At 38.3% G+C, this 14,394-nt stretch overlaps 4 protein-coding genes across 4 annotated transcripts in view; 2 read left to right on the top strand and 2 right to left on the bottom strand.

The window, feature by feature from the left end:
• Positions 1-4,413, bottom strand: part of LOC105221185 (uncharacterized) — a 65,374-nt gene extending 60,961 nt beyond the window's left edge. The window contains exon 1 of the mRNA XM_054233243.1: positions 3,976-4,413. The gene's annotated coding sequence lies outside the window, so the exon portion shown is untranslated. The remainder of the gene's footprint in view (positions 1-3,975) is intronic.
• Positions 4,414-7,063: 2,650 nt separating this feature from the next.
• On the top strand, positions 7,064-11,192 carry LOC105221187 (cilia- and flagella-associated protein 57). The gene is made up of 5 exons (XM_054233922.1): positions 7,064-7,608; positions 7,677-8,581; positions 8,644-8,813; positions 8,872-9,006; positions 9,059-11,192. The coding sequence occupies exons 1-5, from the start codon at positions 7,340-7,342 to the stop codon at positions 11,051-11,053; spliced, it is 3,474 nt and encodes a 1,157-aa protein (XP_054089897.1). The 5' UTR covers positions 7,064-7,339; the 3' UTR covers positions 11,054-11,192.
• Positions 11,193-11,631: 439 nt separating this feature from the next.
• Positions 11,632-13,163, top strand: LOC105221188 (glucose-fructose oxidoreductase domain-containing protein 1). The gene has a single exon (XM_011197943.3). The coding sequence runs from the start codon at positions 11,730-11,732 to the stop codon at positions 12,897-12,899; it is 1,170 nt and encodes a 389-aa protein (XP_011196245.1). The 5' UTR covers positions 11,632-11,729; the 3' UTR covers positions 12,900-13,163.
• A 150-nt stretch (positions 13,164-13,313) lies between these two features.
• LOC105221189 (charged multivesicular body protein 6-A) lies at positions 13,314-14,384 on the bottom strand. The gene is made up of 3 exons (XM_011197945.3): positions 14,204-14,384; positions 14,019-14,128; positions 13,314-13,958 (listed from the first exon to the last, which is right to left on the bottom strand). The coding sequence occupies exons 1-3, from the start codon at positions 14,267-14,269 to the stop codon at positions 13,478-13,480; spliced, it is 657 nt and encodes a 218-aa protein (XP_011196247.1). The 5' UTR covers positions 14,270-14,384; the 3' UTR covers positions 13,314-13,477.
• Positions 14,385-14,394: the final 10 nt, after the last annotated feature.

Here is a 14,394-nt window from a genome sequence, read left to right on the forward strand (position 1 = left end):
ATCAATTCTACTGACAAGTGCTTAAGAGACGTAAATTTATATTGTAAATGCGTGAATGTACATACATAATTATGTATATATGTCTGCCTGCATTATTATCTATTGTACAGTTGTAGTGGTTGAAAGCGCCTTCCTGCCAACCGATTGTCTGCCTTCTGCCGAGTTCGTGGCGCACAAATATTGATTAAGTAGCACTTTTTTGAATTTATTCTATGCGGCGAACTCGGAAATGCAGGTAGACGAATGACTAGAAATTACATGCAAACCTACGCGCACACACACACACATACTTGAGTCACGAGGGCTAGAGTAGACCCGATAATTACTGCTGGCATGCGGGGCCGAGGAGCGGTAGTTGTTGTAGTTAGTAGTCAGAAAAATTGTTGTGTCTTCAATTCTCGGAATAATAGAGTGCAGAAGAGCTGGCGGTGGAACAATGTCAAACTGTATTAGAGCGACGGAAGTCATGAGAAGCCAGCAGCTAAGACGGCGGCGAACAAGTGACAAGTTAAAATGCTGAAATTCATCGTGATAGACAGCAGCTGGCAGTGGAGTAAAGGCATTGGCAATGAGTACTAAACAGGCGACATTTAACAATTCTGACAACCGAAATTGATTACGAAATTAATTTGGATTTGGAATTTGGAACAAAAAATTTTAATTTGAATGGCTGGCGAAATAGTTTTGGGAATTCGATTTATTTTTAATTTTTTTTACGAATTTTGTGAGCTCGTGGCAGGTGTTTGTGGCATTTATAACAGGTAATTTTTTGCATTTTTCCGACAATCTTTCATTTTGCTACAATTGTTGTATCGCCACTGATAGACTATGTGTTAATAAATATTTCATTTTTAATCCAATCACACAGTTATCTCTAGACTCGGCTGTGCGCAATTTTGTGTTTTCATTGGCATTTGCTGTGTATTGCTGTTGTTTGTTTGTCACAGGAATTGCTAGAATTTATTGAATTTTGTTAATTTGGTATTTTTGTTATTCGAAAGTCAAATTGGCTGCCATTTGTTTGTACATTGCTGCGAAACTCGAAATGGAAGAGCAAAAAATGTATTAAACGATTTTTTAACAGCGACCGCCTCAGGAGGGTGTATAGCTTTGTATAAAGTGAAATCACATTTAAGTCTTGGAGATAAAAAGTGCTGTTGTGTATGCAAACAAGTTCAAATATGTCTGTTGTTGCGATTTACAATTAATTAAACAAAAAATTACAAATTTTAATGAATTCTTTTTTAAATGTAAATCAGTGTTCAATTAGTTGTAATATAATTTTAAAATATTCGTTTATTATATTACAAGAATATGTGTCGAAATGAACAGTAAAACATAACGTAATAATATATGCGCCTAATTGTAGGCAATGGTTTTGAATATAATTTAATTTATAACAATTTAGAGACTTCATTCTAACCTAATTGCATAGCTACCAATTTATAATATGCAATTAACAATAAACACGTCTACCAATGTAGTCTCTAGTAGTTTAAATCCAAAGCCTACAAGAAGAGGGACCCAAATGTTCATAAGAGATTCCGATCATGGGAGATTTGATAAGAAGATTTTTCATGTCATTAAATATTTCCGTCGAAGGATTAAAATCACGGTCTTTCCATTGATAATCTTTTTCTCAATGTGTAATAATATTGACTTTTCTTACGAACCTCTACATCGAATAAGAAAAATGTCACTAAAAGTCCTCAAAAAGCTAAATCCGCTAAATATAGTGACTGAAGGCATTCCAGTTTCCAGCAAATAGCCACAATGAGATTCCTCCATTTATTGCGTTCTTGTGCTAGCCTCTTGATATGGCTCTAACTTCTTTGGACCTTAGATATTTCGATGTCCAAATTTCTTTCCAGGTTAGAGCGAGTTTGCCTTTTCTTCGACTAACTTGTGGATTCTAGTTGATAGTGTTCCGAGTAATTGTTTCTGGAACTTGTCTCTGGACATGCCCAAGACAGTCCCAATTTATTTTGAGAATTCTAGCTCATCACGCCTAGCTCAAGCAAGCAAAGAATTCCTCAATTGAACATGTGTCATTGTGATGAAAATATCTGAAGTACGATATTCGAAAAAATAGTCACCACAATATATATTTGGAATATCAGTTAAAGGTATCATCTCGACATTTTTAGAACAATTTCGACGCATAATCCATCTTTTGGTGGTTTTGGTGATCTTTTCTCCACTTTTTTGACAACATTTGAAAAAATTCTTAGATTACTTTTCCTCCACACCCCTCGTTTCAAACAAATCTCTTAAGTTTACGATCAAAATTAAATTGCCGATATTTCGTCTGAATTTAAGTGTTTGTTTCTGTTATGAATTCCGTTAGCATACCAGTTGTACCAAAGCGAAAACTACAACTTAAATTTTTAATTATGTCTGCCTCGCACACATAAAACCCCCGGGGTGTTGCCGAATTTCACAACCCAATGGGGCTTTCGTAGCAACCGCAACAGAATTTCACAAATTCGAAATGTGGTTTTGTGAAATTCGAAGCGTAAAGTTCTGAGTTACGAATTTGCATAGCAATTTATGGAATTTCAATATGAAACTTGCAGACAGACATAACACAGACTTGCATACATAAATAAATAAGAGTAAACTACTGTTAGTTGGAAGGAGCTTAAAGTTAGGGTGCATATGTTTGTATGTATGTATAAGTGTGTGTGTGCGTGTATATATTGGAAACTATCAACTCAACTGCTCATTAGCTTGATTGCTTGTGGTTGCCAGCAACATACCGTTAATAAGTCCCTGCACTGCCAACAGACACTTCAATGTGCATATTTAAGTGTTTAATATATGAGAAACTTCAAAAAAATATATATTATACAATTCAATTTCGCTGCAATTTTGTATTTAACGAAAATTTAATTCATTTTAATTGTTACAGTTTTAGAGCGCTAAATTGAATTTAATGCTAACCATTTTGCTTTTACGATTTCGAAAGTCCGTCGGGTCACATGTTCCACATTAGCCTGTGTGAGTGTGTGTGTGTGTTTGTCAGCTTGCATGCAACACTTGGCGTGGCTGTTCCGAATACCAAGTGGCAAGCGCTAGCGGTCTCTAGTGACTTTGCTGTGTTAGCCACATTCTGATTATTTTACTATTCTGCCCGCTGTCCACTGCCCACTAGCAAACCAGCAACTCTCATACATTTTGGATGACCATTGCCTGAGCAACGTCAAACACTGACAACCAATTTTTTTGTTTTTGTTTTCGTCCTGTTCTTTAGTTTCGGCTTTACTATTATACATTAATGACACAGACACACAGACCTACACACACATATACATATATATACGTTCATTCACTCTCTCCTAAATGAAAAACATGAAACGGCATTTTAGTTGTTGCTAACACAAATGCTGCTTTGTTGGAATTACTATATTTTATTGTTGTTGTTGTTGTTATTGTCTCATAGTTTTACGCTAGTTCATACTAAATACTACACACAACTACCTACTATATATTTATCTATATATATCTATATATATATGTATGTTAGTGCTTTTATAATTTGTTATTGTTGGTTGTTCGACCACTGTTCGACTGCTGCCGCTTGATATTCAGTCTGTTTTTAATGTTGTTTTCACCGAAATGGACTATTGCTGTCGCTGCCACTTTTAATTGCACGATGAAAATGCAGAAAATTTGTTCATGAAATGCCCCCTTCCTGCCTTCCTTGGTGCCAGCAAATGAAAAAAAAATACGAAAATCCCCATCACCTGTGAAATTAAGTGCACACGCAAGTACACATACACACTTACATATGTATTTGGGGCATAGCCACTGAAATGCATATGCATTTCTCTTTAACGCATTAAATTTTTTTTTTTTAGTTTTTAGTTGTTGTTGCCGCAATACATATTGCCTATTTCCGGCGCTGTTTTCATGCATGCGGCTTCATGGTTTCATGATTTCAGTACAATAAATTTGCATATTTTTCACACGCACCTGCGACTTTTCACGCTTTCTTTTATTCCCTACAAAATCATCACTTCCTCTGCTTGGCCAGCAATTACCGTTAAGCAGGGAAATTCGCAATAACACTCTCCTTTCCTTTTAATTTTTTGCGCTTCACTTTAAACAGCTTTTTGTGTTTATACGCCAGCGATTCGAAGCCGACTGATTTATTGTAATTCGTTTAAGTTTAAACACATTCTTGCCACTCGCTAACAACACAAACAATAACAAAGCGATCGCGTTGATGAGGCCAACAAATATTCCACCTGTGTCACCGTCTAAATTCACTAACACTTTTCACTCTGTTTTTAACTGTATTTTTTATTTATTTTCTCCCACTTTTATTCACCTGGCGACCTTTTAACGTTTCAACTTTATCCGCTTCGCGTTGTGCTTACCGCCGGTTCGTTGAATTCACTGACTGCCCAAGTGGTGTCGTTGGTCGCACGAAGCTCCACCAGCTGAGTTATAACACGAAGCAGCGAAGTCGCAGCTGTGGCAGCGCTGCTTAACACGGTCGGCATAGTGAGGCCGGTCAGGCAGGTGAATTGTTTCGGCTTTCGTCGCAGTGTGGGGTAGTCGCGCGCAACTCCGCTGCGTTGCATTCAATACATATGTACGAGTATGTAATAAGCGTCGTCGTTTGCCGCACGAAGGGACTTTTACAACAGCGACAAACAAACAACGAAACGCAGTGCAGTTGTTGATTGGTTTTTTGTGTTTTCATTGCGTTCGACAGCTGCCTGTGCTCATTATGACCACATCCACTTATACATACTTACATATACATGGAATGTGTGTGTTGCCATAAAGAGCGCCATTATTACTTGTTGGTTAGCGCTCTCTTCTTCCCCCTCTCTCTCACACACAGGCACTCGGTTTGTTGTGTTGCTCTCTTGCCACAGCTATAAAGCTTATCTCTGTGTTCTTGTTACTTTCTATGGCTACGCTGTGCTGCGGTCGCTTCCGTGAGCGCTCAACTTTTATCTACACAACCCAACGCCAACAGCCATTTACAGTGGGTGCGTTTCGAAAATTATGTGACATTTCACTGTTTTTGAATAAATTTTGGGTGTCTCCAAAATATCGCTCTTTTTATGGGGTAAATCCTAACAAATATTTTTGGTTTCTCGACTGAGGCTTTTCAATGCGATGTTATCTGATAAAGAATGCTCCAACCAAATTTAATATTATCTACGAATGACCGAAGAATTTCCGAGAGAGACTTTTTCAACCACGAAAATAGAATCCTCAATCAATACAATCAAGTATAAAATTTGTGTTCAATAAATAACAGGAATTTTGTCCAAAAGTCTTTGAAGTATTTTGAAGGAAGCAACTTTAATGTATAATAATTTTTTTCAAAAAACGAAATCTTCAATATACATTCAGGCCAAACCAAAGACCATGAAGATTCCACATCGAAATCTTAGTGAATGCTAGGCGTCGTTTCAGAGAAAGACAGATGACGTACAATGTACGATATACACGAAGCGAAAAAGTCAACAGCTGACAGAGCAATGCTTCGCTGGAGGCTACATCATTCCTACCTCAGTACCCTAACATGGTTGGCTGCACACAAACAGAGCGAAGAAGAAGAATAAGTAGAAGCAGAAGACACACACAAAAACAAACAGAATTACACACAGACACTAACTCAAGTCATCAGTCTTGCTGTTGTTTGGTTGTCTTGCTGTCTTGAAAGGCGTTTCGAGTGCGTTTCTCCTCAATGCTTATAAATAGGAGCGCAATGCTCATGAATGCAAGCACACATCCATCCATATACTTATATGTACATATATATTCGCAGAATTTTTGACATCTTTTGTTTGGGTTTGCATGATGACCGAAGTTTCAATGACTTTTCGGCATGCTGCGCCGCAGTGTTCATCTGTTGTGCTTAATACTTGTAAATGCGCTTATTTACTAGCTGAAGCAGCTGTAGCATCGAGGCAAACGAGCGCTAGCACATGTTATAAATAAACTGAAGCGTGCACGCAGTGATGCAATTTGCATGCATGTTTTTGCTGCAGCGCAAACACAAATTGGATTTAATTTGTATGCGCTTGCGAAGATAAAAATATCAACGACTGTTAATAAAATGTTGCAACAACTGTGGAAATAAACAGTTTCGTATAAAAGCGAGAAATTCAACGAAGTTGAGTAGAAGAATTCGAAAATTTTATTTGAATTTTTAAATAAAAATAAAATTAAATTAAAAAAATATATTCATCCGTCTACATTATGTTGTCGCCTTCAAAATAGTTCCCATTTGATATTATGCACTTATGCCAGCGCTTCTAGCAATCGTCGAAACACTTCTCAAACTCGATTGTTGGGATAGCCTTTAGCTCTTTCAGCGAATTCTCGTATTTTTGTAAAACTATTGCCTTTTAAGGACCTTTTTATTTTTGAAAATAGCAGCAAGTCACGCGGAGTCACTGAGGCCAAGAATTCACGAGAAAGCAACGGATTTAGAATTTTTAAGAAACGAAAATCGCCAAGCTCATAAAAACACGTCTAACCTTAGCGGCTGCTATGGACAAAGTAAGCAATGATTATAGCTGAAAATTGTATCATACTTCATATATATAAACAAATAAAACATAAAAAAAAATTTATAATTGGAAATTTCAAAATTCCCGTTATTTTTTGAACACACGTCCAAAATTTATTTATATTTTATTTATTGATTCCGAATACACCCTTTTTTTTAAGTAATACATAGAAGCAAGATTCAAATAGATCTATCTATTTACGTTTTTTATATCATTAATTAGCGAAAAAGTAATAGAATAGGAGATTGAACTTATAATATTTGAAAAAAAGTCAAAGGAACAAAACAGAAATGAAACAAACCTTTCCACTATTCACTCCAACTCCAACCTTTAACTAGGCACCACATGTTGCTCATACGCAGCGCTCATGTCACAGCAGTAACATTGCAACATTCTCTGTAGAGTAGAAATATATGTCACTCATACGACTAGGCACCCACTCCACCACGACTCACTAAACATTATTGAGTGAGTGCTTGTTGTTTTGCTTGCCAAACACAGCTCATTTGTTTATTGTCTTCATCGATTGATTTGTGTTAACGCTGAAATTTGAATTTGAAATTTTCAAAATTTTTCTTTTGCTCCGCACACAAAAACGCATATATTTTTTCACGCATATTTTTTGAGCTAATTTTCTGTGTATTTTGTTTTTGTTTACTGCAAAGCTGTTGCGAACCCGATTTGTTTGATCAATGATTGTGTTGTTTGTTTGTTGAAGTGGTGGAATTTGCTGATTTTCGCTGTTAAGGAATTTTCTTTTGTGTCAATTTGATTTAGTTTCATAAATATACGCGCACATGGAGCCCACCAACGCGGGCGATGTCTCAGCGGCAGCTGTTAATATACGACCAAAGAATATCTATGGATTGCGCACCGATGTGGTGGGTAATATACATTTCAATCTGTATCAGGAAGTCATCTACCCTGTGGAGGGCGTGCTGGCATTTCATGACTATGTGAGTAATAAGCAGAGATTTCTCAGACTGCCGGAGGGTGTGTATCCGGAGTACATAGCGATGAGTGTGCAGCGCAAATTGTTGGCGATTATCGAAACGTGTCCGAAGGTGTAAGTTGAAAGAACACGGTACTTTTTGACTAAAATTTCAATTTATCATTTTGTGTAACACCTCACAGTGGCACCTCGATCTCCGTTTATGATTTGTCAACGCTCAAGAAGCGACGCAGTCTACCATTTCCGAATGTCAAGGCCAAAGCAGCATTTATGGCGTTCACCTGTGATGCCAAAACCATTGTGTTGCTCACGAAGCCACCCGAGGAGACCTTATATATGCTGATGTTGGACAAGAGTAGCACCGTGATCGAATCGCGGCCCACGGTGAATATGGCCCGCGGCACGGTAGACTGCTTGGCCTGCAATCCGCAAGATCATTGTCTTCTCTCCGTCGCCGGCGACGGTGTGCTGCTCTTAATGACCAAGTCTGAGAAGGGCATCAGCATTAGCAATAACATTAAAGTGGATTTCCGTACCACCTCGATGGCTTATATTGCCGCCGATTTGATAATGATTGGCACTAGTCATAATGAACTGATACTCATCGAGAATGGCGAGATAAAACAAAGACAGAAGGCTTACGATGCCGATCTCATCGATATCATATGGGATCAGGATTTATTGAATAAAGAGTTGGAACACAAGATACCGACCGACAAGAAGCTCATCGATCAGCGCGTTCTGTGTTTGACCTCATTTCCGCGCGGTTTCGCCTTTGCCATGTTCAATAAGGTGTTCGTCTTCGAACGTGTCTCCAAATTCAAATTGGAACGTAAAACTATATTAACCATACCCATTGGCTTTGCTGCCGAGCAAAGTTATCAAATTACAAACATGGCGATTTGCTCGCGCCAAGAGACGGTCATTGTGACGACCAAGCATGCGCAAATCTACGTGGGCATCCTGATTGTGCCGGAGACTTTGAAGGCCAAGCATTTGCAGTTTCAGCCGCTCGGTGCATGGATTCATCTCTCTGAAATCACCAGCATGTCGGTGTGCGCTTGGAAGCCCATCATTATGACAGCGTGTGAGTAATGGCAGGAGATTGTGTAAAAAGTTGAAATTGTCACGAACTTGTTGTATTTATAGCACGTGATCAAACTGTGCGCATATGGAATTACGAAACAGAGAAGGTCGAATTGGTGCGTAAGTTTCAGGTGGATGTGAATATCGTGGAGCTCAATTCGACCGGTTTGATGGCCGCCATCGGGTTCTCGGATCAGCTGCGTATCACACAAATCTTCATGGACGAATTAAATGTAGGTGACTGTGTGGCAGATGAGTGAAATTTATATCAAATTTATTTTTTCATTCAAGATCGTTAAAACGTACAACTTCCCACGCTGTAAGGATGTCAAGTACTCGAATTATGGTCACTTCATGGCCGCCGCTTACGACAATGTTATAAGCATAACTTCTGTTTATAATTTAGAAATCTTAAAGCAACTCAAGGTGAGTACCACAGCTTATCAACTTACAATCACTAACCCCACATTTCATTTAGGGTCACAACGGCATAGTGCTCTCTTTAGCCTGGACAGCCACGGACAAGTATCTTATATCGGGCGGTGCTGAGGGCGCCATCTATCAGTGGGACGTTGAGACGGGTACACGCGTACAGGAGATTGTGCAAAAGGGCACCGAGTATCGTTCGGTCTGCTGCACTTTCAACGAACCACTCTCCATCTACGCCGCAACAAACTTTGGCGTGCTGCGCGAGTTCCAAAACTCGGAGATCGTACGTGAGATTGTTGTGCCCTCCAAGGTGCGTACACCACTAACGGATATGTGTTTGTCACGTTCGGATCTTATTATGTTTGTGGGCAATGAATACGGCGAGTTATTCAACATACAACTGCCTTTTATGGATGCCGGCGGCGCTTCTTGTACGCTCTTTCGTTTCTTCACCAGCCAAATCAATAAGCTCTTCTTCTCGTACGACGGTACTTTACTATTAGCGATCTCGAAGAATGGCACATTAGCCATATGGGCGATGGACAATATCGAGGGTAAAGTCGCTTCAATGGATGCAGATTTGCTGCGCAGTCAAGAAGTACTTATACCAAGGAATATACTACATGAGAAGAACGAGCAAATTACAAACTTGGAAATCCGTTTGCGTCAACAAGCCGAAGAGTTTCAATATCAGCTGAGCCAGAATGAGATATTTGACGGGCAGCAATTGGCCGAGGTGCATCGCAGCTATTGTCAGGCGCTTGAGGAGCTGAAGACTAAAAACAATGAAATTGAACAAAGACACACTGAAGAGATGAATCAGATTACATTCCAAATAAACGATCTACGTGACGAGCATAAGAAGCAGCTGGATAACTTAGCGGACCAATATTCAGAACGTATGTTGATCGAATATCAGAAGTTTAGCAATTTACGTGAGAGTATGTTGGCGCTACGCGAGAATTATGAGGGCAAAATGAAGACCTCTGCGGGCATACTCCAGGACACAGTGGAGGGATTAGAAACCGACTATAAACGGCAGTTGGACGAACGCAAAGAGTTGATACGTGGACTTATGAAAGAGATGCAAGACAAGAAGATCGAATTCTTCGAATATTGTCGCCGCGTAGAGGAGGAGAACGATCGGAATATGGTGGAGATGCAATTGCAGTATGAAAACAAACTGAACAACGAACAGAATTCCACACAGTTGTGGCGTGGCAAATCAGGTGTTTTAGAGAAACGTTACCAAACATTAAGCAATGAAATCGAGAAATTGCTCGAAGAGGTGGATACATTAAAAGAAGAGCATAATAAGTCACAAAAGAACATCACACGTTTATCGCGTTCCATTGATGACCTGCTTAAAGACATTTCCGATCGCGACTACGCGATTAATGCCAAGGAAAAACGCATACAGGAATTATTGCATAAGAATCAGGAATTGGACAAGTACAAGCAGGTACTCTCTCATAAAATCGCCGAACTCAAGGCACAAATAGAACCACGTGAGTTCCAAATAAATGATAAACGGAAGCATATACTCGAAATGGAGAATGAATTGGAGGGTTTGAACCAGAACAATATACAATTGGAGTTACAACTGAAAGAACTGAAGGACAAGTATCTTAGTAATGTGGAGGAGCTGAAGGTGGAGCGGCACCGTTCGCGTGCCGGTAGAGAGTGCATTACTAGCATTTGCAGTGAAATCTATTACGTCGCCGCGTTCGTCGATTCGCCCAAGCGGCTGCAGGTAAAGGTTAAAGAATTATTTCAACGGCATGCAAGCGATGATGAACTCAAACGGCATATTTCATTGGATGCCGAGGTGCGTGATGAATTTCAACGACAACGTGCACAAATCGAGCGTATATTGAAAATTCACAAGGATCGTAAACCAAATCAGGACGAGGCGAAGAAATACAACAAGCTTTTCAAAGAAAATGTCATCCTGCTTAGTGAAGTGGAGAAACTGCGCGATGAAAATACGCTCTTACGCAATCGTTTGAAGAAGGACATGACAAAACCGAAGACAACAAAATAGAGTTTCTAACTATTTTTGGTTTACTTTTGGTATAAACATTTTCGATTTGAAGAAGCATTATTCCATAAAAACAATTTAGAAATTCATGGTTTTGATAATTGATAAATTAAAACGTATTTTTTGGTTTTTGAATACTGTAGATTCGTTAAACCTTTTTTATTACTTTAACTTGCAATTGGTGTAATTTGAGCTCTCAAAATAATACAGAAGTACACAACTATCTCTACATTTCCTCCCAATCTCTAACGGTACATATATTGAACGTTAAACTCTTGGTAGTACAGTTTATGTGAATTTTGAAGAGGCCAGCAACTGTTATACCCTTGCAATCCTTTATAATCAGCTTCATCAGTCGCTTTTGGTTTGTTATAAATAAAGCCACATAAAGTTTATATTTATGTTATAAGTCGTTAATATATACTTCATGTCAAACTAATTTTGTGTTATTGAAAAATCGTAATACAAAATATTCGTCTGCTTACGTTTCGTTACGTTAACAGTTTGGCCATATAAGAGAGCATGATTTATTGTGAACCGCATATCAAATACACAAATAACAGGAACTGATAAAACAGCTGTTATTTAGTTGCTGTTATTTATTATTCCACTATTTGTATATAAAAAATATATACGTTTTGACCGCGCCGACTAATTCGTTCCTAAAAATAAGTTAAAAATGTTGCCCGGTGTTGGAATTTTTGGTACTGGTGCTATTACAAAGGTTCTAGTACCACTGTTACGTGAAAAAGGTTTTGATATAAAGGCGATATGGGGACCTTTAAAAGAAGCCGAGGCGGTAGCCCAATCGCAAAAGATTTCGTTTTTTACCAACAAAATCGATGATGTACTCCTACGTAAAGATGTAGACTTGGTATTTATTGTGTGTCAACCTTTTCAGCATGCAGAGATATCAAAGAAAGCGTTAGGTATTGGAAAGCATGTGGTCTGTGATCGGCCAATGGGACTACATCAAGCGGATGCTTTGAAAATGGTACATGCATCACAGTACTATCCTCGGCTGATAACACTGGTTAATTATTCACTACGGTTTCTGCCTGCATTTACACATATGAAACGATGTCTGCAAGAAGGACTTATAGGGCCTATAAACCAAATTTCTTTGGTGGATATACGCGTACAATTGGGCACATTATTTCCGGAGAAATTTGATTGGATGTGTGATGCGGCAATGGGTGGCGGAGCTTTGAATTTGGTAGGCAGCCATGTTATTGATCTGGTAAGCTATCTACTGCCACAACATGCAGTGCGGGTACATGGAGTCGTGCGTTCATACACGAAAACAACAGCGGCTGTTAATGGTATACGACAAATTTCAGCACCAGATTTTTGTACATTCCAAATGGAATTGGCTGGAGGGGGTGCACTGGTTACTGCCTCGTTGCATAGTCATACGGTACCCGCAAAGTCATTCTCTCAGGAGGTGTTGATTTGTGGCAGTAAAGGTCATTTAGTTGTGCGCGGTGGGGACTTATTTGTATTTAAACATAAAGCTGATCCACCACAAATGAAAGAAGAAGCAATTTATGTAGATGTGCAAGATTTGCACTTTGCCACCTCAGAATCCTTGTTGCCACGTCCCTATATAAAGGGTTTATGCAAAATGGTTGGAGCACTGAAGGAAGCTTTTGCTAACAAAGATGCATCTTGGGTGAAGGAACCTGTACAAGCCGCAGCTACGTTTGAAGATGGACTATATGTACAAGCAGTACTGGATGCCATTCGGAAATCAAGCGAAACAAAATCGTGGCAACGCGTTAGAATTACTCCAGAGACACCTTCGAACCATGAACAGATTATGACCTTTGCCCGTATGTCAACAATGTAAAAGTTTATCCAAATGTATAGGATTACGAGTAATCTCAATTTATGTTTGTCCGGTAATATTAATTAATTTTATGTTTTATTTACTTGACTGGAGAATGGCAAATTATTAATATTTATATGAACATATTATACATATAACTAGATATCGAATGCCTTTTGAGCCTTTACTCATAAGCTCAACCTATAATTATTGTACTTTCCTAACATTCAAAAGTATTCAATTATATATTTGTATTTTTCGTATTTTAATTTATTTATACAACTATTTATGCATTTTTACTAAGTGACTTAGTATTAGTTTGATGTATAAAATCAAACAAAAAGCTATATACATTCTGAACCATAAATCAAAAGTCCATCCAACAAATAACTATATTACTTACCATTTAAAGCTATTCAATTAAATGTTTGTATCTTTCGTAATATAAATTTATTTATAAAACTTTTTATGCATATTTAAACTAAGTGACTTAGTATTAGTTAAAAGAATAAAGCAAACAAAAACAAATATGTATAGACGGTGTAACCGAAGTCTAATTGAATACGAAAATGTAGAGGTACGTATTTACTTGTTCACGTTTACGCTTCCACAAGCACTTTATCCTGCTCTGATAGGTTCTTTCGCTTCTTTTTTGGCGCATCATCAGCAATGACAGTATTATCTTCCTCCAGCGCATTTGGCTCCGGCTCTGGTAATTCTTCAGATGGCACCTCAGGTAATTTATTAGTGGTATCTTCCGCAGCTAAGGCGTCCAATTCAGCTAACACATTTTCTTCGTCTTCCTCGCTGAGTGCTCCCGACAATATGGCATCTATTTCTTGTTGCTTTTCCACTCCTTCTCTTGTTTCGTCCATGATCTTTTCTATCTCATTAATATCCATTAGATCATGCACCTTTTTAAGTGCTGCATTACCCTGCTTCAAGCCTTCGATCACTTGCAATTCGACCTGTGCAAACTCCAAATCAGCAGTCATTTTTTCCAAATTTTCCAATTGCTTATCCGCATTGCTGAGTTGGGTTTCTTGGAATTTTTTCTTCCTGAGTAATAATTTAGCCCGACTAAAATCACAATTTAAATTAATATTAAATTAACGAGGTATCTTATTTATTTATTCTTACTCCCGTCGTCCTGTTTGAAGACATTTTCTAGCTAACTCTCTATCCTTCTCAAGCTGTAATTCAATACGTTTTTGATACTGTTTCAGCTTATCTCGTTGCTGCTTCAATCTCTAAAGGCGAAAAACAAAGAAAATTTAGTCCAGAGTGGTGGGAGATTAGCGAAATCTTTTGATTTTAAAGCTTACCAGCACAGCCTTGTCGTGTTCGGTAACACGGCTTTGCTTTTTACTTTTGGAAAATAGTGAACCCATTGGCAGACAATTTGTTCTTTGCTATTCTAGTATATAAATTCTAAAATATATTTTAATGAAAATGGCAAAACAAATAAAATTTCTTCTTCTTAGAATTACGCATTCACAACATATTGTACTAGGAT

This window comes from Zeugodacus cucurbitae, chromosome 6 (assembly GCF_028554725.1).
Source record: "Zeugodacus cucurbitae isolate PBARC_wt_2022May chromosome 6, idZeuCucr1.2, whole genome shotgun sequence".
NCBI lineage: Eukaryota > Metazoa > Arthropoda > Insecta > Diptera > Tephritidae > Zeugodacus > Zeugodacus cucurbitae.